This window comes from Chlorocebus sabaeus, chromosome X (assembly GCF_047675955.1).
Source record: "Chlorocebus sabaeus isolate Y175 chromosome X, mChlSab1.0.hap1, whole genome shotgun sequence".
Taxonomy (NCBI): Eukaryota; Metazoa; Chordata; class Mammalia; order Primates; family Cercopithecidae; genus Chlorocebus; species Chlorocebus sabaeus.
In genome coordinates this window covers 97046905-97074141 of record NC_132933.1, presented here as the reverse complement: position 1 = coordinate 97074141, position 27237 = coordinate 97046905, and the positions used below count along the sequence as shown (strand labels likewise).

General features: G+C 39.2%; 2 protein-coding genes and 1 pseudogene across 4 annotated transcripts in view; 1 reads left to right on the top strand and 2 right to left on the bottom strand.

Moving 5' to 3' along the window:
* Positions 1 to 26720, top strand: part of RRAGB (Ras related GTP binding B) — a 41289-nt gene extending 14569 nt beyond the window's left edge. For 2 of the 3 annotated variants that reach the window (XM_007991854.3, XM_007991856.3), the window contains 6 exons: positions 313 to 535; positions 19016 to 19111; positions 21308 to 21430; positions 23784 to 23875; positions 25150 to 25265; positions 26187 to 26720. In XM_007991854.3, coding sequence (XP_007990045.1) covers positions 313 to 535; positions 19016 to 19111; positions 21308 to 21430; positions 23784 to 23875; positions 25150 to 25265; positions 26187 to 26284 — 748 coding nt within the window. In that variant the 3' untranslated portion in view covers positions 26285 to 26720. The remainder of the gene's footprint in view (positions 1 to 312; positions 536 to 19015; positions 19112 to 21307; positions 21431 to 23783; positions 23876 to 25149; positions 25266 to 26186) is intronic. The other variant, XM_007991857.3, reaches the window with a different exon arrangement.
* LOC103232049 (ribosomal protein uL30-like) lies at positions 3250 to 4790 on the bottom strand (annotated as a pseudogene).
* LOC140710866 (uncharacterized) lies at positions 10540 to 16508 on the bottom strand. Its single transcript, XM_073013645.1, has 2 exons — positions 12708 to 16508; positions 10540 to 11623 (listed from the first exon to the last, which is right to left on the bottom strand). Exons 1-2 carry the CDS (start codon positions 13240 to 13242, stop codon positions 11394 to 11396), a joined length of 765 nt encoding a protein of 254 aa, XP_072869746.1. The 5' UTR covers positions 13243 to 16508; the 3' UTR covers positions 10540 to 11393.
* Positions 26721 to 27237: the final 517 nt, after the last annotated feature.

Below are 27237 nucleotides of genomic sequence, written 5' to 3'. Positions count from 1 at the left end.
AGAAAAAGTCAGTGTGTTTAGAATATAAGGAGAGGGGCAGAGAAATGGATCTGGTACAGGAGAATCAGTGGGACCTGGTAAGAAACAGAAAAGGGGCTGCACCAAATGGTTGACATGCTTTGCAAACTTCTTTTGTTGGCTCAAGTTGTGCCTCAAGAGGTAAGAAGGTAAGGCCAGACTTATTTGTTATGATTTGCCCTTTAGATTGAAGCCTTAAGGTTATCTTTCACATTGATCAAGCCAACAAAAATAGGTCATAAGGAGGAGTGATTGAACTGCGGATTTGCTTACTATATATTTTTTTTCTACCAGGCAAGACACCTTCATGGAAAATTATTTTACTAGCCAACGGGACAACATCTTCCGAAATGTGGAGGTTCTGATTTATGTTTTTGATGTGGAGAGCCGCGAACTGGAAAAGGACATGCACTATTACCAATCATGCCTGGAGGCCATTCTGCAGAACTCTCCAGATGCCAAAATATTTTGCTTGGTACACAAAATGGATCTGGTACAGGAGGATCAACGGGACCTGGTAAGAAACAGAAAAAGTGCTACACCAAATGCTTGACATGCTTTGCAAACTTATTTTGTAGAGGTATAGGTTAATTTGTACCATTTTTTTCAGGAATAAAAGGTCAGCAGAAGTTTTCAAAGTAAAGTTTTGTCATTTGCTTTAACAAAACACTCTTTTAAACACATTTTCAATGATAAGGGAAAGATATTATTTATTAGTAAATAATTTTCAGAATTAGGCAAGAAATCTGTCCAAGTGATCTCACTAAGCAGCATTTATTTATTTTTAAAATATATTTGCTGCCCCAGTTTTATTGTCCTTCAAAGCAGGGAGGTAGTGTCAAGGTTAAGACCCACTAGAAGTGAGATGAAGAGAGGTTGCTGATTTCATTAGATTGACTTAGGAAACTGGTATATACCAGTTCAAGTGCCAACCACAGTGTGTTAGGCACTATGCCAGGTCCCTCATAATTGCACTGATATAGTAAATTTCTCTTTCTGACGTGGGAGTTAGTACACACAAATTTAAACCAGAGAAGGCACAGTAGCAGGTGACGTCACCAAGATAGTGGAGTAGGAGATAACCAGTCTTCATTCCCCTACAAAAAAACAAATATAGATAGCTATCCACAAACCAAAATAGCCCCGAGAAGGCTCAAAGGCCCATTATAGAAAGACATAGTAAAATGGGTAAACTCCTGCTTAGCTGTGAGACTACAGGATTGGCAAGTCATATAGTCTAGCTTCAATATAGTCTGTCTAGTTTGCTCAATATAAAATAAGAGGATTGGATTTTAAGGTCTATGCTGAAAGAGAAGATCCTTCTCTATTTCTAAGGGTATGAAACTAAGGAAAGCAGTTTTGGGATATGCTGGTCATATAGAGGAATACAGTTACTCTTTGAGTTGGAGTATAAGAATCTAAGGAAATCCTTTAATGAAAGGATGTTTTGGTAATTGCTCTGGTAAGGAATACTTCTTTATATGACTAGTTACAGGATTGCCTCCACTGTTTTAGTGTTTTGATATTTATAGGTTAGCTTATAGGCTTTCAAAACCATTTGAAGGGTTCCATATTTGACTCAGAAAACTGCTTTTGATTATTTAGTAGTCTTTTTAGTTCTTCCTCAACTTCTGTCATTAAGTATTAATTACTATTTAATACCTAATAATTAATATGGTTTTAATTGAGCATAAAATCATGTGTGTAACTTGGGTCTTGAGTTTGTGAGGGCCTTGTTACTGCGCTTGCTGTTTTGTTCTTGTTTGCTTTTAAAAATCACTTTATTTCCTAGCCAAAATTGCAGTAGAAAAACTTACAGCATTCCAATAAATGAGCTCCTTTAAACATTTAGAAGTGTTTTATTCACTTGTAATTTTGTGTTTTTTTAGTATTTTTATTTATTTTATTATTTCAGTAGCTTTGTGGTTATGTGTGGTTTTTGGTTACATGGATGAATTGTACTATGGTCAAGTCTGGGCTTTTAGTGCATTCATCACTTGAATAGTGTACATTATACCCAGTAGATAATTTTTCTTCCCTCACCCCCCACAACCTCCCCGTTTCTGTGTCTCCAGTGTCCATTATACCACTCTGTATGCCTTTGTGTACCCATAGCTTAGCTCCCACTTACAAGCGAGAATGTGCAGTATTTGGTTTTCCATTCCTGAGTTATAAACAAGAGATAGTTTGACTTCCTTTTTTCAATTTGGATCACCTCTATTTCTTTCTCTTGCCTGATTGCTCTGGCTAGAACTTCTAGTACTATGTTGAGTAGAAGTGGTGAAAGTGAGTATAATTGTCTTTTTCCAGTTCTTAAGGGGAATGCTTTAAACTTTCCTCCATTCATTTTGATGTTGGCTGTGGGTTTCTCATAAAAGGCTCTTAATATTTTGAGGTATGTTTCTTCTGTACCTAGTTTGTTGGAGGTTTTTTATCATAAAGGGATGCTCTGTTTTATTGAATGCTTTTTCTGCATCTATTAAGATGACCATATGGTTTTTGTTTCTAATTCTGTTTATATAGTGAATCACATTTATTGACTTGTGTATATTGAACCATGCTTGCATCCCTGGGATGAAACCGACTTGATCTTGGTGAATGATCTCTTTGATGTGCTGGTAGATTAGGTTTGCTAATATTTAGTTGAAGATTTTTGCATTTATGTTCATTGAGTATATTGATTTGTAGCTTTCTTTTTTTATGTCCTTTTGTGGCTTTGGTATCAGGATGACACTGGCTTTGTAGAATGAGTTAAGGAGGATTCCCTTATTGTCAATCTTTTGGGGCAATTTCAGTTGGATTGGCATCAGTTCTTTGTCTCATAGAATTTAGCTGTGAATCCATCTGGTCCTGGGTGTTTCGTTTGTTTGTTTGTTTTGTTTTGATTTTTTGGTTGGGAGATTTTGGGCTTGTTTTTTTTTTTTAACTGATTCAGTCTCACTAATTGTTAGTGCTCTGTTCAGGATTTCTATTTTTTTTTTTTTTTTCCTGATTCAAGCTTGTGTGGTTGTGTATTTCCAAGAATTTATCCATTTCCTCTAGATTTTGTACTTTGAGTGCATAGAAGTGTTCATAGTAGTCTCAGTCATCCTTTGTATTTCTGTGTTATCAGTATGATGTTTCCATTTTCATTTCTGATAGAGCTTATTTGAATCTTCTTTTCTTTATGTAGCTAGTGGTTTATTAATTTAGTTTATCTTTTTTTTTTTTTTTTTTTTTTTTTAGAGACAAGTGAACATTTATTTGTATGCCTTTCTTCCTATGTGTATTTCAGGTCTTTTTCAAAACAAGGCCCTAGGACTCTCCAGATTCAATTATGTCCTTGGGCTTGGTCAACTGCTGCAGGAGTCTTAGGGAGCCTTGTACAAATGCTAGAGTGACTCATTTACCAACATTAAACCCTAAGATAGATGCAACAAAGCAGGACTCCTTCCTCCACGGAATGTGCTGATTTCAGACGATGCAGTACCCAATGTAGAAAACACTGGAATTTTTCTTTGGAACTGGAGTGTGATGAGAGATGCTTGCCATGAACATGAACATAAGCTACTGTCTTTTCTTTTCTTTGAGACAGAGTTTCGCTTGTTGCCCAGGCTAGAGTGCAAGGGCGTGATCTCGGCTCACCGCAACCTCCGCCTGGCAAGTCTCCTGCCTCAGCCTCCTGAGTAGCTGGGATTACAGGCATATGCCACCATGCCCGGCTAATTTTTGTATTTTTACTAGAGACGGCATTTCTTCATGTTGGTCGGGCTGGTCTCGAACCCCCAACCTCAGGTGATCTGCCCGCCTCAGCCTCCCAAAGTGTTGGGATTACAGGCGTGAGCCATCACGCCTGGCCAGCTACTGTCTTTTCTTTGACCCTTCCTTTCCAGTTTTTGAAGATAAAGCAGGAAATAATCTTCTCTGAAGATACTTGATAAAAATTCCCAAAACAATTAAACACATGCTTCCACTTCATTGATAAAAATTTACCGCAGTTTGATACCTGGGTCTAGTTCAGCTGGCAGATGAGCTGATTGATGCGTTCACCCCGATAGCCAGGTGTGCCCATCTCCTTGAGGAAGCCCACTCTATTTTTGGTAGCATGTCGGGCCACTGAGAGGTGGAAAGGGCGCAAGAACCATGAGATCTCCTGGAAATGCTTCCCTGGGAAGGCAATTTCATGAATGAGATCTTCCAAGCAAATGACGCCAAACTTCCCCAGGTGCTCCTCAATCACTGTGTTGTCTGGCAGAAATGGTCTTATTCTTGACCTTGGCTTGTCCACGTTTCAAAATGAGTTCTCGGACAGACTTCAGATTTGGAAATCCCCAGGTCACATAAGGTTCCACTATACGCAGCATTTTTAGGTTCTGGGGGGTGACTTTTACAAAGACACCACTAAAAATTTTCTTTAGGCGAAGTCTTGTAATGGTTCTCTGCACCAATAAACTCACGCCATCAATCCTTTCGATGCGTACAACAAAGGCCAAGGAATGTTTGTCTGGCAATTCCAAGGCATGAGGTTTCACTTCTAGTCGTCTGAGACGCACCTTGTCACGTTTCTGCCGCCAGGAATCATGTAGGAATGATTCCAGTCGCTTAAACCTGAGCCCTTTTCCTTTCCTCTGCTCCTTCTTTGCCAAAAGTGCCTGCTTTGCCTGGGTGGCTTTGAGGGCTTGATAAGCCTTCCTCTTTTTCAGCAGATTTTCTGGAACCAAAGGGATTTTTCTTTGCTCTTCCTCCGCCATCTTTCTAGTGGTGCAGCTACTGATCATGCGCCTAGTTTATCTTTTCAAAGAACCAACTTTTTGTTTCATTGACTATTGTATTTTTTAAATTTATTTTCAGTTTTCTTGAGTTCTACTCTAACCTTTGTTATTTCTTATTTCTTTTCTTCTGCTAGCTTTGGGTTTGGCTTGTTCTTGTTTCTCCAGTTCATTGAGGTGTGATGTTAGGTTGTAAATTTGTGATCTTTTTGTCCTTTTGATGTAGGCATTTAGTGCAATAAACTTTGATCTTAGCACTGCTTTTGCTATATCCCAGAAATTTTGATAACTTGTGTCAGTATTTTCACTCATTTCAAAAACATTTTTAATCTCCATCTTGATTTTATTTTTGACCCAAAGATCATTCAAGAGTAGACTGTTTAATTTCCATATATTTGTATGGTTTTGAGAGTTCCTCTTGGAAATGATTTATGGTTTTATTCTGCTTTGGGTTGATTCGATACTTGATATGATTTTGATTTTTTAAAATTTATTAAGTCTTGTTTTGTGGCCTGGCATATGGTCTATCTTGAAAAAGTTCCATGTGCTGACAATAAGAATGTCTATTCTGCAGTGTTTCGATAGAATTTTCTGTAAATGTCTGTTAAATCCACTTGTTCTAGAGTCCAGTTTAAGTCCAGTGTTTGTTTGTTGACTTTCCGTCACAATGATCTATCCAGTGCTGTCCATGGGGTGTTGTAGTCCTCCACTATAATTGTATTGCTTTCTATCTCTTTTTCTTAGGTATAGTAGTTTCTGTTTTATTAATCTGGGAGCTCTGGAGTTAGGCGTGCATATATTTTGGATTGTAATATCTTCTTGTTGAATTGATTTCTTTATCATTGTATAATGACATTTTTTGTCTTTTTTACTGTTGTTGATTTAAAGTCTGTTTTATCTAAGAATAGTTATTCCCACTCACTTTTGGTTTCCATTAACATGGAATATTTTTCCTCCCCATTTACCTTAAGTCTATAAGCATCTTTACAAGTTAACTGGGTATCTTGCAGACAGCAGATATTTGGTTTGTGTTTTTTTCCATTCTGTCCATCTGTATCTTTTAAGTGGCACATTTAGACCATTTACATTCAATGTTAATATTGACATGTGATGTACTGTTGCAGTCATCGTGCTGCTACCTAGTTGCTTGATTTTCTTCAATGTGTTACAGTTTTATAAGTCCTGTGAAATTTTTGCATTCAAGTGTTTTCATACTGGTGCATATGATCTTTCATTTTGATATTTAGAACTCCTTTTGCATTTCTTATAGTTCTGGTCTAGTGGAGACAAATTCCATCAGCATTTGCTTGTCTGGGAGAGACTTCTTTTCTCTTTCATTTATGAAAATTGGTTTTGATAGATACAGAATTCTTGGCTGACAGTTATTCCATTTGAGGAGACTTAAAGATAGGACTCAATCCCTTTTGGCTTGTAAGATTTCTGCTGAGAAGTCTGCTGTTAGTCTGATAGGTTTCTCCTTTATAAGTTATCCAATACTTTTGTCTCACTCTTCTTAGATTTCTTTCCTTCATGTTGACTTTAGATAGCCTGATGATTTGGTAATGTCCTTTTTATAATGAATCTGCTGTGAGTTCTTTGAGCTGCTTGTATTTGGATGTCTAAATTTCTAGCAAGACCAGGAAAATTTTCCTCAAATATTTCCTCAAATGGGTTTTCCAAGTTTTTTGCTTTTTCTTCTCCCTCAGGAACACCTGTGATTCTTAGATTTGGATGTTTTATACCTAAACCCATATTTACTGGAGACTTTGTTCATTTCTTTTAATTCCTTTTTAAAAATTTTTATCTGATTGTGTTAATTTGAAAGCCTTGTCTTCAAGCTCTGAAATTCTTCTTCTACTTGGTCCAGTTATTTCTTTATGTTGGTTTTTAACTTTCTCTTAGATATCATTTAGCAACCTAATAATTAACATTTTGAATTCTTTATCTGATATTTCAAATATTTCATTTTGGTTTGGATCCATCACTGGAGAGTTCATGTGATCTTTTTGGGGGTGTTGTAGAACTCTGTTTTTGCACGTTGCCAGAATCATTTTTCTGGTTCCTTCTCATTTGGGTAGATAATTTCCTCTTATTATTTTTAAATTTATTTCTGATTTTACTGGGTTTTTAAATTTTTTTCTCCCCTTGAGGATGTGACTTTAATGGGTGTAGTGTATGGTCACCTAGCTTTGGCTCTGGGTGCTTTCAGTGTCAAAGACTGTGTATGAGCTCTTTGGTTGTACAGAATCTTTGTGCAATGGCTTTCTTAGCTGCTGGTTATAGTAGCAGTGTGCTGGGTGTGTGAGAAGGCTTACTGTCTCCTATGGGCCAGTATGGCAGAGGTCTCATGAAGCTTATCTCATTTCCCCATGGTATACATTTTGTTATTTTTGTGAGAAGTATACTGGGGAAAAAATAACAAAGTGCATACCACTGGGGAATGAGATAAGCTTCATGAGACCTCTGCCATTGAATAGTTCAGCCTTCATGCTAGTACAGGCACCCACAGGTGAAAACCAGCTGCAGCTGAAGCAGGTGGGTATATGCAGTACCCCGTTTGTGGGCAGAAGGCCCAGCCTTGACTGAGCTGGCTGGGGGAGCTCTCTGAAATGTACTGAGGTCTTTGCAAGGGGACAGAAGGGAGCCATCTCAGCTCCTCTCCCAGGCCAGCAAGAAAGCCATCTGCTTCCCCATCATGCCCTTGTCCCAGTGTTCTGGATATTCAGATCAGACAAGCACCTCTGTCCATCTGCAGGAATGCTGACATTCCGTGTAAAGAGGAATTGTGACTTTACTTCTTATGCAAGCCTGAACCCAGAAGGCACTCCTCTTGTGGAGATGTAGTCACCCTGAAGTGCTCCAGAAAGACTGTCTATAGGCACACTCATGCTGAGTTCCTGGAAGAGAAGCCCCACCTGTATCTGCAAGTGCTGGGCAAGGGGGAGAAGTTTCCTTCTCTAGGTCCCTTCGTGAGCCCTGGAGCTGCCTGACTGCTGGGGTAGAACTGCAGTTTTTCACCACTGAGCATGGCCTTGCACCTGTGCCTCTGCTGAAGGAAACTTCCCACAAGTGGAAACTTCTGGGACTCAAGGCCTGCAGTCTGGTTTCTTTTGTCCCACAGGGTGCTCCCTTGATGTGGTGCACTCCCTGCTCCCATAGGTGTGGCAGTCCCTGAGGGCCAGACTGCTGTGAATCCTGCTGCTCATCTGGTCTAGCCACCTTGTGGGGCTTCCACACTCTAAGCTGTTGCTGGGGGAATATGTGCAAAGCATCCAGTGATGTGAAGACACAAGGATTGAAGGTCCCTGAGCAAAACAAAGTCTCACAATGGGTGCACATCCAGCATGGCACCCACTGCTATAGCTCAGGTCCAGAGGGAAAGTGAAGGGACCTTGTGTTAGCAAGGTAATGCCCTTGAGGAGTCCCTAAATCACAGCTTACTCTGGTACTTGTGCTCACAAGTGCAGAGAAGCCCTCTTTGAGCTTGGATACCAGCAGTCTGCTGCAAGGGCCAGAGAGGCCAAGAGCACTCCCATCTCCCCTGTCCACAGATTACTAAGTTTCTCAGGGTTTGATCTCTGCCAGCTTCTTGTTACTTTCTTTTTTCTTTTTTGGTGTGTCACAGATTCTTCCAGTGAACTCTCTGATAAGCTCCAGCACTCTCCGCTTAACATTCAGTTTGGGCTACGATTATTCACCTGTAATTTTCGTTCTTCCTTCTGAGGAGAATTGGTCACTGATGCTTCTTATCAGCCAAGTGGAGAAGCTGTCTGATGCCTCAGGCTGTGGACAGGTCTGCAGGATGTGCAGTGGCTTAGGCTCTGCTCTGAGCTTCAGAGGGGGACAGTGTTGGGTGGATCTGGACCAAGCTGCCCTGCCCTCTGGTCTCCCAGCAGCAGGTGTAAGCACAAGCTCTGATAAGGGTAGCAGGGGAATGACATAGACTCTGAAAGATTTCCCTGGCTAAAAATAGCATTACTGTGATGGCTTTCTCAAATCCCAGCTATAGTAGTAATGTACTGGGCAGATGAATAGGCTCAAGACCTCCTGATTAGCTGGGATGGTGTAGGTAAATGATGTTAGCTGAGGTCATGCAGACGTTTTCTCCTTCTCAAGTGGTGTGTTGTTGTGTCAGCAGATGTTGTAATGGGCTGCACCAATTGGTCTCTAGCCAGGAGGTGGTATTTGCAGGAGAGAGCCAATTGCTATGGTGGCCATGGCATTTGTGCCTGGCTTATCATACCCAGGGGAAGTACTTGTGTCTCAGGCGATGGGCAAGGCCATGAAACTCCCAAAAGTCCCTGTCTGTTGTGTTATGCTACCAAGGCAGGTGGAGGGGCAAACCCAGGTTTGGGCTGGGTCAAACAGATTTGCATTCTGGCTCCTCATATGTAAGCACAAGCAGTGGTCCCAATGGGGCTTGGAGGGCAGTTCCCTGGCCACTAGGGTAATGTTCCAGGGAGAAGCACAACTGACTCTGCTGCACAAAAGAATCCACATTGGGAGAAGGAGTAGCAGGTGTCAGTGAGACCCACCCAACTCCCACACTCTTGACAAGGTGGGTCTCACACCCACAGTCTTCTGCTGGCAACGGCTAGCTGGGTCCCAGGCAGTCTGTGTTCAGAATGCAAAACTGCCCCAGGCCATAAGCCTTCCTGCTGCCTGAGACAGAAACCACGCCTTTCAGGCCTCACTTCTCCCTGTTTGTTCACAAAGCTGGGACACTTGGCTGCTGTTCCTGTGGCAAGAGCATACTTCCCACTCACCCCTCAGTTCTGGCCAAGGGAGTTTGTCCCCACTGGAGAGATTAGAGTGCAAATCTCAGTTGGGAGCTTCTCGCATCCTGTGACCACTGCCTGAGTTAGCTGTAAGGTTCCTCTATCAGGAATGGTTTCCTTCTGTCCCCACTGGGGTTTCAGGGTACATGCAAAGTACTACTGTTTTTCATATACTTGCCACTGCTCACCAGATCAACTCCAGTGCTGGGTAGGGTTAAGGTGCTCCCCTGTGGCCTGGCTTGCTCAACTCCTCAGTAGGAATGTGTATCAAGGAGACATTCTCTCCCGCTTTCATGCTCTGGAGACTCACAGTGGTCTGCCTGGCTCATGGTGTAGGTTGCTGCCCACCACTTCTTTCAAAGTGTCTGAAGTTTCTTTCAGTTTTTCTATTGAGTTCCTGTGTTCCTTCTTGGATAAAAGTTTACACTGTGAATCTCTACACACCACTCTGCTGTTTCCAAGCAGGTGAGGCCCGCTAACAAAGCCTTCAGTCTATCATCTTGGAAAAAAAAATCACTTGTAATTTTGATTAATCATCTTATTATTTTCTAAATGCGTATATAAAGATTTCCAAAGATAGATTAATATTCTTCAAGATACTTTAAGCTTAATTAAGAAAAGTATGTTCTTTATTTTATTAAAAATATAGACTTAGAAGTTTTAGGTAAAATGGTTAGTGTACTTCCCTAAATATCCATTTCAGCTAAGGTTGCTGCAAAAATAATTGTGATTTTGAACCATGAATTATTTATTTATTTATTTATTTATTTATTTATTTATTTATTATTATTATTATACTTTAAGTTCTAGGGTACATGTGCATAGCGTGCAGGTTTGTTGCATATGTATACTTGTGCCATGTTGGTGTGTTGCACCCATCAACTCGTCAGCACCCATCAACTCGTCATTTACATCAGGTATAACTCCCAGTGCAATCCCTCCCCCCTCCCCCCTCCCCATGATAGGCCCCGGTGTGTGATGTCCCCCTTCCCGAGTCCAAGTGATCTCATTGTTGAACCATGAATTTTAAATCATAACTAGGCTCAAACACATCTTTCTTAATGAAAATAGGAACCATTACAATTAGCACATTTTTGCCAACAAGAAACACATTTGTTTATTCCTGTAGCACAAAAATTCGTGCTTCAGGATTCGACAAACTCTTGGAAAGCATTTTCTGCATCCTGCTGGCTGTGGAAGTGTTTTCCCTGCAAAAGATTGTCAAGATGCTTGAAGTAGTAGTTGGTTGGCAAGAGGTAAGGTGAATATGATGAATGAGGCAAAACTTCGTGCCCAATTCCTTCTACTTTTGAAGTGTTAGTTGTGCAATGTGCGGTCGGGTGTTGTCATGGAGAATTGTACCCTTTCTGTGACTGGTGCTGGCAGCAGGTGTTGCAGTTTTTGGTGCATCTCGTTGATTTGCTGAGCGTATTTATCATATGTAATGGTTCCCCCGCGATTCAGAAAGCTGTAGTGGATCAGACCGGCAGCAGACCAACAAAGAGTGACCATGAGTTTTTTTGTGCAAGTTTGGCTTTGGGAAGTGCTTTGGAGCTTCTTAGTCCATCCACTGAGCCAATTGTCACCAGTTGTCATATAAAATCCACTTTTTGGTGCACACCGCAATCCAACTGAGAGAATCATTTGTTGTTGTTGCATGGAATAAGAGAAGACAACACTTCAAAATAATGATTTTTTTTTTTTTTTTTGCTCAGCTCATGAGCAAACCTGTTGAGCTTTTTTACCTTTCCAATTTGCTTCAAATGCTGAACAACCATAGAATGGTCGACGTTGATTTCTTTGGCAACTTCTCGTGTAGTTGTAAGATGATCAGGTTTGATGATTGCTCTCAATTGATCGTTGTCAGCTTCTGATGGCTAGCACTATGCTCTTCATCTTCAAGGCTCGTGTTTCCTTTGCAAAATATCTTGAACCACCACTGCACCATACGTTCGTTAGCAGTTCCTGAGCCAAATGCATTGTTGATGTTGTGAGTTGTCTCCGCTGATTTATGACCCATTTGAACTCGAATAAGAAAATCGCTCAAATTTGCTTTTTGTCTAACATCATTTCCATAGTCTAAAATAAATATAAAACAAACAGCAAGTAATAAGTCATTAGCAAAAAAACATAAAGCGAGAAATGGACATTAAAATGATGTCTCACATAACCACATTTACTTAAGAATGTATTCCAATATCAAATGGCAAATTTCAACAATACAAAAACTGCACCTAGTTATTTTCTTCTATGTGTGTATCTTAGGGTTCTCCAGAGAAACAGAACTAATTGTGTGTGTATGTGTGTTTATGTGTGCGCTTGTACTCACACATGCACCCATGCGTTGAAAGACAGGAAGAGACACATGCAGAGAGAGGGGTATTTATTTTGAGACCTTCAACTGATTAAATAAGGCCCACTTACATTATAGGTTGTAATCTTTACCCAAAGTCTCCTGATTTAAATGTTACTCTCATCTGAAAAATACCTTCACAGTGATATCTAGACTGCTGTTTGACTAAATGTCTGGATACTGTGGCCTAGCCAAGTTAACACGTAAAACTAAATATTACAGTCACACCCCTTGTCAACTTGGCACTCATACACATCTACGAAACCATACTTAATCTTCAAATAAAAACAATAACAAGGTCATACTTCCACTTAACATGATACAGTAATCCTGCATACAACCAAAAATGCACTAATCATTTTCCTAGAAGAGGATGTAAAGTTATTGACTAATGTTTACTCTTCTTTTACATTATAATGTAAAGTTAACAATACTTAAATATTATGACATATGATATGTTCATGATAAGGGATTAAAAGGGAAAAAATAGACATTTACTTTATATACATAGATACATGTTCATAACAAAATCAAGATGAAGTACTCTTGACAATTGCAATTCTCATTTATATATCTGGTCATGTGATTTTTAGCTGGTATTTATAACTGCCTTATTCAGTTCCTTATTACCTTTGCCCACAGCAATCACCTCAGCTTGTTGTATTATCTGGTGGGGTGACCCAAAGACCATTAGTGGACCTTCCTGAATTGGGCATTGTTGTTTTCCATTGAGTTTAATTACAGAACGTGCTATTACTAAGAGACATCCTAAGAGCTCTCCTATATTCCAGAAATACTCTTCTTCCTTACCTCTGTTGTGGAGGAGCAATCCAGCTTCCCCATGGTAGTCAGGATCAGTCAGTCCAGTCAGCATAGTAACTTCTTTCTTTGCCTGTTGATTCAGAGGCTTGAGGGACCCAAGGTGGCTGGTTGGTAGTCTTAACTTCCAGTTCAGTGGAATCACTATGTCTCCTGGTATACACATTTCTGCCTTTGGAACCGAGACCTCTAGTTTAGCAGAGCATAAGGTCACAGGGGCAAGAAACAAAAATTTTGCTAGTGGGTCACTGGAGTGAGTGGTGGCGCAGTTTCCACCCCATGAATCCTCACTATGAAATAAAAAGCACCATTTTCTGGACGCTGATTCAGAGCACATACAGCCTCCTAGAGAACCTTGCCTAGCTCTGCAAAGTATCGCAACATAGTTGGCACTGTGCATCTTCAGAAGGCCATTCGAACCAGGTATGGTGGCTCGTGCTTGTGGTCCTATCTCCTTGCGGGAGGGTAAGGCAAAAGGGTTGCGTAGCCTCGTTGAAATCCAGCCTAGGAACATAGTGAGATGCATCTCTAATTAAAACAAAACAAAAAGGCCATTCTGCCATTCTGTCAAGCCAGCTGCTTTAGGATGGTGGGGAACATGGTAAGACCAGTGAATTTCATGAGGATGAGCCCATTGCCTCACTTTATTTGCTGTGAAGTGAGTTCCTTGATCAGAAGCAATGCTGCGTACAATACTGTGATGGTGGATGAGGCATTCTGTAAATCCATGTATGGTAGTTTTGGCAGAAGAAATGCATGCAGGGAAGGCAAATCCCTATCCAGAATGTGTAATTAAGTAATCATGTCCCTTCCATGATGGGAGCAGATGAGTGTAATCAACCTGCCTCCAGGTACTTAGCTGATCAGCTTGGGAGATAGTGCCATATCAGGGACTCAGTGTTGGTCTCTGTTGCTAACAGATTGAACACTCAGTTGTGGCTGTAGTCAGATCAGCCTCGGTGAGTGGAAGTCCATGATGCTGAGACCATACATAACAACCCTGCCACCATGGCCACTTTATTCAAGAGCTCATTGGGCAGTTACCTGCATGGTTGGAGAAAGAGACTGAACAGGTCATCCTATCTACTTGGTTATTAAAATTCTCTTCTGCTGAAGTCATTCTTTGGTGGCATTCATATGAGACACAAATATCTTCACATTTTTCACCCATTGAGAAAGATCTGTTTATATACCTCTTCCACAGACCTTTTTGTCACCAATTTTCCAGTCATGTTCCTTCTAAGTCCCTGACCATCCAGCAGACCAGTGGCCATAGCTCATGAATTGGTAACTAATTGTATGTATGGCCATTTCTTCTTCCTAGCAAAATGAACAACCAGGTGGTCAAAGTTCTGCCCATTGGGAGGATTTCCCTTTACTACTTTCTTTTAGGGCTGTCCCATAAAGGGCCTGTAGTATTGCAGTTGTCCACTTCCAGATAGCACCTGTGTATCATGCAGAACTATCTGTAAACCAGTCCTGAGTTTTCTTTCTCTGTCAGCTGATTGTGGGGAACTCCCCATAAGGCCATAGTTGCAGGCTGGAAAAGAGAGGGTAGTATAGGCCGGGCATGGTGGCTCATGCCTGTAATCCCAGCTTTTTGGGCGGCCGGGGTGGGCAAATCACTTGAGGTCAGAAATTCGAGACCAGCCTGGCCAACATGGCAAAACCCCATCTCTACTAAAAATACACTAATTAGCCAGGTGTGGTGGTGTGTGCCATGCGCCTGTAGTCTGAGCTACTCAGGAGGCTGAGGCACAAGAATCGCTTGAACCTGGGAGGTGGAAGTTGCAGTGAGCCGAGACTGTGCCACTGCACTCCAGCTTGAGTGACAGAGTGACTCAAAAAAAAAAAAAAAAAAAAAAAAAAAGAGGGTAGTATAGCAGGAATGGGGACTGTGGCCATGTTCCTTACTTGTTCATCCAAGGCCTACTTGAGCCTGATCTCATATATACCACTTTAATTTAGTGATGGAGTCCTACTGTGTATGCACAACTTTATGGCTTGGTAGGTCAAGTAATACCCAGTTCATGATCAGTAGCTCAGGTCTCATGGTAACTTAGTGGCCCATGATTAAGTGCTCAGTCTATACTAAGACCTAATAGCAAACTAAGAACTGTTTCCCAAAAGGGGTATAGTTATCTGTGAACAATAGCTGGGGTTTGCTTCAATATGCTGAAGGCATGTGCTGCAATTCACGTATGAGGGCTTGCCAGTGACTCCAAATGGCATCCCTATCTGCCATTGACACTTCAAGCACCATTGGATGTGCTGGATCGTATGACCCAAGTGGAAAGCAGCTTGAATAGCAGCCTGAACCTTCTGTTCTGGGACCTACTCAAAACTATCAGGTTTTTGGGTCACTTGGTAAACGGGCCAGAATAACACAGCCAAATGAAGACTGTGTTGCCTCCAAAATTCAAAGAGGCTTACTAGATGTCGTGCCTCTTTCTGGGTTGTAAGAGGGGCCAGATGCAACAACTTAACCTTCACCTTAGGAGGGATATCTCTCCATACCACTGCACCCCTCAAAATTTCACTGAGGTAGAAGGCCCCTGAATTTTTGTCAGATTTCCTATCCCCTGACGTGCAGCTATCTTACCAGTAAGTCTAATGTAGTTGTTACTTCTCGCTCATTAGGTCCCATCAGCATAATGTCATCAATATAATGGACCTGCCTAATATCTTATAAAAGGGTGGTCAAGATTCTTGTGAAGGTGGTCAAGATTCTTGTGAAGCAAATTATGACATAGGACTAGAGAGCTGATATACCCCTGCAGCAGGACAGTGAAGTGTATTGCTGGCCTTGCCTGCGGAAAGCAAACAACTTACAGTGTACTTATGGTGGACCTTAATAAAGACAGGTATGGAGAAAAGAGCATTTGTTAGAAAACCAGCTGCATACAGGTACCAGGGGATATGTTAATTTGCTCAAGCAATGAAACCACATTTGGCACAGCAGCTACAATTGTAGTCACCATCTAGTTAAGTTTATGACAATCCACTATCCAGGAGTCATCTTTCTTCTACACAGGCTGAATAGGAGATTTGAAGGAGGATGTGGTGGTAATCACCAACTCTGCATCTTTCAAGTCTGATGGTGGCACTAACCTCTGCAATCCTTCCAAGAATATGCAATATTGTTTTTGGTTACCATTTACCTAGGTAGAGGCCATTCTAATGGGTTCCACCTGGCTTTTCCACCACAACAGCCTACACTACACAGGTCCAGAGACCAATGAGGGATTCTGCCAGTTGTTGAGCATGTCTGTTTCAATTATGTACTCTGGAACAGGAAAAATAACCCACAAGAAGGTTGCAAGGACCCACTGGGCCTACATGAGACAGACCTGAGCTAAAACTCCATTGATTACTTAATCTTTATAAGGCCCTACTTTGACTGCTGGATCACAGTTACATTTTAGGTCTCCCTGGAATTAGGGTCAATTCAGAGCTAATGCTCAGTAGTAGATTATTTCCTTTTCCCTAACGCACAGTCACCCTGGTAAAAGGCCACATAGGTCCATTTGCAGGAGGCTGGGAGGAAGATTAACAGTATAAATACTTGGCAGTGTCCTTCCTCAAAGGGACCCAGGCTCCCCTTCATTCAAGGGGTGTGGGTTTGTAAACTGGTACAAGTCTGGGTATTGATTGAGAAGCTGTGACTCTCCAATTTAATAATTCAAATTAAATTTTTTATCACTTGACCTAGAATTCTTCCACATATACAGATCAAGTAAAAATTTAGTAGACTTCCCATCCATTTCACTTCTAGGAACATCATGATAACTAGCCAACACCATAGGTCTCTACGAGTCAGACTATTCTGATTAATGCTTTGACTCTGCTTCAGTTATGGTACTATGCCCACCTTGTCTTTGGTGATTAAGTGCCCCCACTTGGTTCCTGCCATTCTAGGATCCAACTACTCCCATTGCATTTAGGTTTCCCAATTCAGTGGCAGCAGTTCCCACTGAAAGTTCTAGCCTGCTGAGAAGAATGATCACATAACTGGGGAAAGAAGCTGGGGCTGCCCTCACAACTTTATTTTTCATAGTCATGATGAAAGAAAGGTGTGTCTTCTGGAACCTCGCAGGTTTGGTGAGTAGGCCTTAAATAAATCTGTTAATACTTGAACATTACAATGTCCCTAAAGCCTCTTTTTTTAATGAATCTCTTCTTCTAGAGTATACCAAATCAGTTCTGGCATTTTAACTTCATGTCGTTTAGGCCACCTTTTGGTCCATGTTTCATCCAACCGTCCAAACAAACTGTTAAAGCTCTTTCTTACCCCATGGGCTGCAACATTAAGTGTGGAACCTCTGCTTAATGAGCTCCTATCAGTAAATTTAGCCTGATTCAACTTTATATTTTTTCCACTGTTTTCCCATACCTTTAATACCTATTCCCATACATATTTCCTTGGTTTTTGTCTGTAAATTGGAGAAATTATGTAGTTCTTTGGAGTATAGCATAATTCCTCATGGGTCATACTTCACACCTCACCTTTAGGAGCCTGCTGAGACTTGAACTAGTTATAGGTCTAGAAGCAAAGAGGGGTAGTGGAGGTGAATCAGTAGTGTCTTGCATGGCAGATACCTCAGAGGAGACCATTGCAGTTTTCTCAGGCCAAATAGAGTTAATCTAAGATATGGATGAGTGGCTGCTTCTACTGGCAAAGAAGACTGAGAATTTAAGGGTTCAATTTTGCCAGCTTCATTAGGATCTTCCCAAATAACCTCCATTCCAAATTTTAGAATCCTACTTCTTCTTGGTCAATGCCCTCACTTTATTAGCAGATGCCCTGTGAGGTTGTGAATTCAGTTTGCATTGTAATTCATCCACTTAAAGGATGAGATTCTGAGTTTGGTTTTCATCAGTCTCAGCTCTGCAGCTATAGGGGTTAAGAGGTTTTTTTCAGGGCAGTCATAGAAACTTTCTGGTCATTTATAAAGTACTTACACTGATAATTCAGATCTCTGAGCTCATCCTTTCTCTCCTTTATTCAGCACACTTAGGATCAGCCAGCCAATCTCATATTTGTTATTTTGACAAAAATGTTCAAAATTTTGTATGTGGTCACCTGGAACCTTGCCTCTTAAAACTATTTTATTAGGAATATCCAGTGGTGGTATTTTGTGTATCTCTGCTGCCACATCACACTATAGATGATCAGTACTCTCTTTTCTACTGGAAAGAGAGTCATTAGGGCCTTTAAATCTAATCAGATTAGAGAACCAACCCCAGAACCAATTTAGAAAACTCATCCTTAAGATTATTCTCTAGAATCACTCTCAGTACTAAAGTCTGTGTTAGGGTTCTCCAGAATAACAGAATTAATAGAATATGTGAATATACATATACATACATATATATGTGTGTACGTGTGTGTGTGTGTGTGTGTGTGTGTGTGTGTGTGTTTAGGGAGAGAGATTGAGAAAGACTGAGATTGATTTTAAGGAACTTTCTCAACTAATTGTAGAGACTAGCAAGTCCAAAATTTGCAGGGCAGGCTGACAGACTGGAGACCCGTGGAAGAGTTAATGTGGAGTTAATTTTGTGGTTCAGGTTAGAAAGCAATCTGGAAGCAAAATTCTTTTTTCTTGGGGAAATGTCAGGCTTTTTCTCTTAAGGCCTTCATCTGATTAGATGAGGCCCACCCACATTATACAGAATGAACTACTTTACTCAGAGTCTACTGATTCAAATGTTAATCTTAACTAAAAACTGCCTTTACAACAACATACAGATTGGTGTTTAACCAAATGTCTGGGTATCATGGCCTAGCTAACTTGACACATAAAATTAGCCATCCCAGTGTGTATGTACATATTTAACAATAATCCACTGACTCCTGGGAAAATATCAGTGTATATATGTTTATATAGATATTTTTCCATATGTATATATGTGTCTGAGAAAGATATATACAAGGGTTAAAATATTTTCATTTATATATTCTTGGTATGTGTATAACTATCTTAAAATGACCCAGATTTGGTGATTTGGAGTGTTTGATGTATTAAGACTCCTCTGTATGATAAGCTTTATTTATAAACATAGTGCTCATAGTGAGTATTTAGCATAAGCAGGATAGGCCTGAAGAATTCTAGCTATTGCACTTTTAGACCTGACCTGAAACAATTTCTGCCATCCTAGTTTGTGAAATAGACATACTTAAAATTCCTCTTAGAAAGGAACAAAAAGCTCCTGGTTAAAATATGATAAAATAACTACATCTTAGCTTGAAAGATGAGAACTATTATATGTTGATCAGTATGTTGGGCTTTTTAATTTAGATTTTTAAAGAGCGAGAAGAAGATTTGAGGCGTTTGTCTCGCCCATTGGAATGTTCTTGTTTCCGAACATCTATCTGGGATGAAACCCTCTATAAGGTGTGTATGTCTCCCTGAGTTCCCTCATTTTAAGAGCATGAAAAAAAACCTAGAAGGATGTTAACAAAACTGAAAGATTTTAAACTATTTCATAGCCATCTAGATTTGTTGTACTAAAAAGAAAAATAATCTGCAACAAATTGTTTGAAGAATATCAAACTTAATATTAAGAGACTTGGGTTTTGATCTTAGATTGGGTCGACATAGCTACTGAGTCACACTGAATTAGCCAGTTTGGTGATGATTAATTTGGTACTGGTCTTTGTGATAGCAGAGGTTTTACTTACTGGCCATCATCCATTTTGACCTGTTGTGGTCTCAATGCTGATTGGAGTTGTATCTAGTATTCAGGTACTTCTACATGATATAAGCTAGTCTGTCTAAGTTTGGATGGCAATAAAATGACAATATTTAGGAAAGAGATTGGAGAAGGAGTCTTAGAATCAGACATGTTATGCCTAGCATATGGTATAATAGCTTCAACTTTCATGCCAAATTGGAGACGAGCATTCTTTCAACCAGAAGTACTGTTCCCATTTCTGGAATGGATACCACACTGCTTACACTTATTATGGAGGTTGCAACAATAGCTTTGTTATGGATGAAGCTGAAATTACCTTATTGGCACATAGGCTCCTTATTCTGATTCCTCCCTTTCTCCTACTGATCTGGTTATTTGAAGGACTAGGTCCTTTTGGATCCTCCTATAGTTAGCCCTTTCCTTCAGACTGCTTCTGGTATCCATTGACAAGTCTGACTCTGGGTAGGAAAGCACCCTTCTCTGTCACTGGTAGCTAGAGCTTCAGTATCAACGGCATCTGACAAGTATCTACAACCAGAAGCACAGAAACCTGACGTGGCAAGGAGAAAAACCATTGGACTTTAAAATAGCCATTGCTTTTTTTTTTTTTAACTAATTCATTTTCCCCAATATTATGTTGACCTAGCCTCACTCTAATAACAGATCATTTTGAGATACCTGTCTAGGAAATACTGTTCTAGATTAATATGGGCCGAATTTCTCTCAAAGCCTTATTCCCATAGAACAGGTAACCGTGAATAAGGATGGACATGACGCACTGATAAGAACCAACTGCGGTGTGAAGGATGGCAATACATAACACGACCAAAGACAATTGGCTAATCACAACACTGCTGTGAGTGACAATGTCTCTGCTGTGGTTAGCTTTGGTGCCTTCTCCAAGGTAAATTCAGCAGTGACATTAACACCGACCTGGGAACTTGGAACCTGAACCCTCATGCCTAAGTAATAAAACTAATTGGAACAGAGACATGGCACTTCTATCTCTTACATCAATGTTGCATAGAGCTGACTTAAATTTTTATATTAAGTTTTATTCAACAAGCACTCATTACATACCTGCTTGATGCTGTTGGATACACAAATGACTAAGACCAGGTTCCTGCCCTCTTGTAGGGGAGAGAAGAACAAAGTACACCTTACCAGACAAATTGGAGTCAGAGTGAAGGAAGTATTATAATGAAAATACAAATAAAAGAGCCTATAAGAATAGAGGGAGAGTGTGGTTAATTTCAACTGCTTACATTAGTCATACTCCTGGATGAAGTCAGTTTTAGGCAAAAACACAGTAGATCATTTTGAATTCAATTGGATCAATAACTTATGCAGATAACAACAAACCTTTGGGAATGATAATGCCACTAGTTTCTCTTTTAATGGTATATTATTCTATTGAGGGGAGGGGCCATTTGTCTATGTGGCTCTGCTACTTTCATTAAATTGATTCTTAGGTATATGTTAAATATAGCATAATTAGGTTCTGATCTTTAGAGAAATCTACACTGTTGGGCTTAAATATTTGTGACTAGATTAGGAGCTTTTTAACAGAGTAGATCATATTTTTCAACTTTTTTCCTAAGGCAACATGATGGCATTAAATATTTGTTTGCTTTCAATTATCAATGGAAATAAGTTTCTCCAGCATTTTACAAAACTGTTTGAACTTAAAAAAAAATTCAACTCAAGGATAAAAATCAGATACTAGCTTCATTTTCTCATTTCATTTGTGTTATATCATATTTAATGTCAGTATTTGTTTGGGACTGGATTATCATCATATTTTGCTGTCCACATGTTATAGTGTACTTACTAATTTCAAAGGTCTGGGACTGACTAGCTGTTAATAATAGTACACTGTGTTTCTGTTCTGTTAGGCTTGGTCCAGCATAGTTTATCAGCTGATTCCCAATGTTCAGCAGCTGGAAATGAACCTAAGGAACTTTGCTGAAATTATCGAAGCTGATGAAGTACTTCTGTTTGAGAGAGCTACTTTTCTGGTAAGAACTTTCTGCTTTGCAGATGTACTTCACACTGTACCTTCTTTGTTTTCAGCAGCAGAGAACAGCATGTCACTACTTTCACGAAGAACCTTCTTCCCTCTTGTCAACTTCAGCATGTACAGCCTTATTTATAAAATAGTATTGTCAGCAAGTGACCTGAAAGAAGGAAGCCCTTTGGTGTGTAGCTCTTTAGAAGTTAATGAAACTTAGATTTTTGCAGGTATTTCTTATTAGTGAGTTCAGATTATTGGCTGGGTGCGGTGGCTCACACCTGTAATCCCATCACTTTGGGAGGCCGAGGTGGGTGGATCACCTGAGGTCAGGATTTTGAGACCAGCCTGACCAACATGGAGAAACCCCATCTCTACTAAAAAATACAAAATTAGCCAGGTGTGGTGGCACATGCCTGTAATCCCAGCTATTCAGGAGGCTGAGGCAGGAGAATCGCTTGAACTCGGGAGGTGGAGGTTGTGGTGAGCCGAGATCGTGCCATTGCACTCCAGCCTGGGCAACAAGAGTGAAACTCTGTCTCAAAAAAAAAAAAAAAAAAGAGTTCAGATTCTTTATGCTAATCACTGTTCATTTATGTTAAAGGATTCCTATTTCCTGTGGACTTTTATTATGAAATGTGGCATATTTTCCTTTTGAGAAAACTCACATCCTATCCTTTTCTCTAAAAGACTCATTGAAAACTTTTAATGTAGAAGAAACGTTATGGTCATCTCAGTGATATAGTTAGGAGTTCACATGAAGAAGTGGAGAGGGAAAGAAGCATGTTGGTATTTCTATTTTTCTTGTAAATTGAGCTTAGCAACTATATTAGAGCCTACTGTTTGTATAACCCTGAAAGGGGGATGCAAAAACCAGTATTGTATTTGTAAATACATTTTAAAAATAGCAATAACAGAAACTAATTTAAGATGTCACAACACACTGCATAAGTAATTGCTAATTAGCCTTGGTAAATGTAACTCTAAGAGTCTTTCCCAGTAAATAATTTGTTTCTGGGCCCTGCCAATGCTTGGTGATTTTAGAAACAATACTTAATCTCTAGGGGCTTGTTTTCCTTCTACAAATATCTAGATCGTAGATTTATTGTGCAGATGAAAATGGGACACAGGAACATTGAGCACCTAGCAAGCCTTGGCATTTAGCTGGCAAACTATTAAATATTGATTCCTTTTGCTACTATAGCAACAGGGCAGAGAATCTAAAGTACAATTTTCCCCTCTTCCTTTGTGGAAATATTATTTGTAACCCCAAGAGTATTTGGGAGCCATCCTTCTAGCTGGTATAGATGGGGCAAGGAGTCCTAATTAGAGTATCTTTCTGTCTCAGCCCACTGACAGAGGTCACTTGCTTGGAATTGTGCTACCCTGAGCCTGTTTTTCCTGCTAGTGTGAGTAACCATGAGCAAGAAAGCTATTCTGTCTTGATGTACGTGGCAGGACCGAAACCTGCTTCAGCAGTATTCCCCTACTATGTCTGCCACACATGGTTGTAGAGGTTAACCTAATATAAGCTCCCTGTTCCTCACTAATAGTAACAGGTAGTTTTTGTTTCTCTTGGGACCAAGTTTAGATGTGACTGAACATTTTCACTGAACGGGGTGAAGTCAAGCAAGGGGGATTTGTTCTTCCACTGGTATAGAAATTATGTTTTGAAATTTTCACATTGTCTCATGGAATTTCCCTGTGAGTTTTCTTCTGGTGAGTGACTCAGTTTTGCTTCCTACTAGACACTCTGCATCTGCATATTCAGCCTATAGGTAATACTTGTGTGGTTTTATTAAAATGTGAAAAAGTTAGAAAAGTATTTTCAGCTGGTGTGGATGTCCATCCTGCATAAGTTCATTTGTAAATAGTCCTCAGGGATTGGAATCAACCAGTTACGCTTTTAAAATATAATTCCAAAAGCTATTTGGTTAGCTTGGGCTTTTTAAAAATTAAACACGTGAAGTATACCTCAAGAACAGCTAGGAATTTTTATGTTTTTCTTTTTGATTTGTACTTTTTAAAAATCGAAGACTATCATGTGAAATATTGAAATAAAATGAATATTTAGTGATTAAAGTTAGAAAAAATAGCAGTGAACCAAAATAGGCAATACGTAAATGATTTAATAAAATTATAACCAAACGGTACTAGATGGGCCATCTGAATAGACGTTGAAATCACACAGAATGTTGGTAAGATACAGGACAGAGGAAAAGAGACAATAAGCCAGGTGCCAAGTCTACTCTACCCTAAAAACCAGTGACCAAGGGACTCACAAATGTCTGCTTTGAGGAGTAGCAGAGGATGATATGACTATTTTGCATGGATTCAAAGGACAATATTCTTTTTCATAGGTAATTTCTCACTATCAGTGTAAAGAGCAGCGTGATGCCCATAGATTTGAGAAAATAAGCAACATTATTAAGCAGTTCAAGCTGAGCTGCAGGTAAGAGATCTTGTATGAATGATCTGTTAATCTCTTGAAAAAATTATTGTCATTTTTTAGAAGTTCAAGTAACTATAGTTAACTGTACTTCTATATTCAGAATAGTTCCTTCAATCAAAGAGAAAGCTAAATTCTAAGGGGCCTCCAGTTGACTGAAGTGCAGGTCCTTGTCCTTTAATGCAAACTCAGCTGGTACAGAAGCATATGAAAAATATCCAAACAGAATATCTTTTTGAGATGATTGATACTATTTGGGAAGAAACAGAATATCCAAGAGAGTTTTGAAAAAGAAGAAGGAAGGAGCATTTGTCTTACTGAATACCAAAATTTAGTCTAAAACTACTACTTTAAGTATTTACTATTTAACTGAATTAAAATAGGTACTGATTCAGAAATGGTACAGAAAAGACAGTCTAGAAATGTTTAATCATGTTGTGTCAGCCATTGTTAAATAAAATTTGAATCATAGCATTGCGAATCTAGGAAAAAGGAATGGCTGAACACCATAATTTAGCAAAGATTTAATAATCAAAATCCTTACCCTGATAAAAGTTTGATTCCAGAACAGCAGGAGTAAGCTTACTCTCTATGCCTTAGCACACTTTGAGACTTTCTGGAATGTTTATGCTAACATTTTGAAGAAGAAATAACCAATGACAAGCAAATATAGTTGCCTTGTTTGTTTTCAAAGAAAAAAGATCATTTCTTGAATTTAAATGTAACACTGAAAAGATGTAGGCTTTAATCTCAATGATAAGGAAATTTCAACTTAAGATGCTTATTAAATGTTGAAGAAGTCTTCTGAATATGATTTTAAACATGGATCTAGGTCTAAGCCAATTTTCATTTCACAGTCAGTTTCAAGTGCTTTAGGCAGATGTGGTGGCATGCACCTCTGTAGTCGCAGCTACTTGGGAGGCTTAGGCAGGAGCCTAAGACTTGAGCCAGGATTTCAAGGCTGCAGTGAGCCATGATGGCACCACTGCACTCCAGCCTGGGTGACAGAGCGAGACTCTGACTCATAAAAAAATAAATTGAAATTGAAAAAATTTTAAAAATCAAGTCCTAGCCCACTTTTGTCCCAGTTACTTTTCAAAACATGTTAAATTCAGTATAAGAGTTTCCTTGGAAAAAATAGAGTTAGTGATTAACAATCTTAATGAAGTGGTGAATTGAGGTATAATGCTATAAAAAAGATGTTTAACATAAATGATAAGAGCTTGTTACAGTGTTATTATTTCATTCTTTAACCACTTTTCTTCTTTTTCCTATAGCAAGCTGGCTGCCTCTTTCCAGAGTATGGAAGTCAGGAACTCTAACTTCGCTGCTTTCATTGACATCTTTACATCCAACACTTATGTGATGGTTGTGATGTCTGATCCATCCATTCGTAAGTTTAAACTTAGCTGACCTAGCTTCAAAGCCACATATTCTTTAAACAATTGTCCCAGAGGTAGTACCTTATTAGATACTTAAAAGCTGTTTTATAGTGGAGATGATTACACAACAATGTGAGGGCACTTAATCCCAATGAACTGTATGCTTAAAAATAATTTAAATGATAAACTTTGTGTTATGTATACTTTACCACAATAAAAAAAACTATTTTAGTACTAGTGGTAAATAGTTTTTATTTAATAGACTTATATTTTAAAGCTTAAAAATAATTTACCCTCTAGTGTATTACGTTTTTCTTCATGGGAACTTCAAAAAGCAAGTCACTAAATCCAAGAATTTTAAAGAAAAGAGAACCCAAATACATGATTTGTGCTGCATCTGGTATAGATTTTTAAAAGACTAGTCAATCTAAGCTCTTAAACTATTAAATGACAAACTATTTTATATGTCATTGCATATTCCTATGTACCATATTCTCATATTTCTGTTATGGGCATGAAGGGGTGTTTGATGCTTCCATACCATAATAACCATGACTATCACAACCATTGAAATAAAGGTTCTTGCAGTATTTTTCAGGATGGTCCCAGAGTTTAAATTAATTTCTCATTCATCGGCTTTTGCTACTTTAAGTTAATATTAAAATATAACATAAATTTATGGGTTTTATGTTGTTAGCTCCAAACCAAAAGATTTTGGAAATTTATTTTGTAAATTTTGTGTTTAGAATATGAATAAATCTTCTGCTTATTCAGAAAAATTAAACCTTGATAACTTGGGACCTCCTATTCCTGTATGTTCTCTGACATACATTGAGGGATTTGGCTCTCTTTTGTTTATGTGTTTTACTAGTCAGACATTCCTTTGGCTGCCCATACTTAATTCTGTTGGGTGTTTCCGCCCCCACCCTCAGCTTCTGCAGCTACTCTGATCAACATCCGCAATGCCAGGAAACACTTTGAAAAGCTGGAAAGAGTGGATGGACCAAAGCAGTGTCTTCTCATGCGCTAAACATTGATGAATGTTGTTTCACACAAAAATTAAAAGTTTCCTAATTAATGTATTCATATATGTAGGCTCTGAAATGTTGTGATGCTTATTGCTTCTGTATTTCTTCTCTACTCCCTAGTCTTAATGTTAAACCTTGAATGCTATTAACTTAAATAGCCATTGAGGAGTTAGAAGATGAATTGTTCATGAAGTTGGTGTTACATAAAAGTAGGTGATATGTAAGTTTTCTGATAACAAGGTTCTAATAGTGTTTAAATGTACTGGCAACCTGGTTCCAATAGTTGTGTTTGCCAAAGCCTTTCTCAGCATCATCTTGTATTCCTTATCAGACAGTAAGTAACCTGTAAGTTTGGAGTATTACTGTTTTCTCAGCATGCATTAAAAATATTCCTTAACTTCAATTGTAAATAAACTTTTGCTGTTAGGGATTTCAGTGTCTATTTTTCTTTTCCCTGTTTCTTCAACTTTGTCCTAAGAAACAGTAAAGGAATTTCACAGTTATCCTAGGTGAAGGGGACCTTCTGGTTGGGAAGGCACAAAATAAAGTTGGATGGGAAGAATGTAGCCAGATTATGGCCTTAAAGCGAGCCAGAAGAATTCAGATATAAGACATCTAAATGTGATAGGATATAGGAAAGCATTGTGGGCCTTTGAGCAAGGGAATTATGTGAAAGCAATTTTGAAAGAAAGTTAAGCTAGACCATATGTACTGACTGATGGCAGCTGGGGAAACTCTGGTAGTAATCCATGCCTGAAGTGTATTGAAAGTCTATTCAGGATGCAGCTGGAGAAGGAATGCATAAAAAGTGGGGGGAGAAATAGGATTTATGAGGTCCAGGAGTGGTTAATTAGGTGTAATTTCCATAACACTTAATGAGATGTACCTTCATTATTCTATCAAGCAGTATTAAAACCTTTTTCAAGCTGGCAGTTGGCTTTAATTTTGTCCCCTA

What these genes read in the sequence shown, in the direction of transcription:
- LOC140710866 (XM_073013645.1), bottom strand. Translation starts at nt 13,242, where the DNA reads ATGCATCTCACTATGTTCCTAGGCTGGATTTCAACGAGGCTACGCAAC. An exon ending in ATTGCTCCTCCACAACAGAG is followed by an intron (nt 11,624 to 12,707) that starts GTAAGGAAGAAG and finishes TATTTATTTTAG; the next exon opens with ACTATGGAAATGATGTTAGA.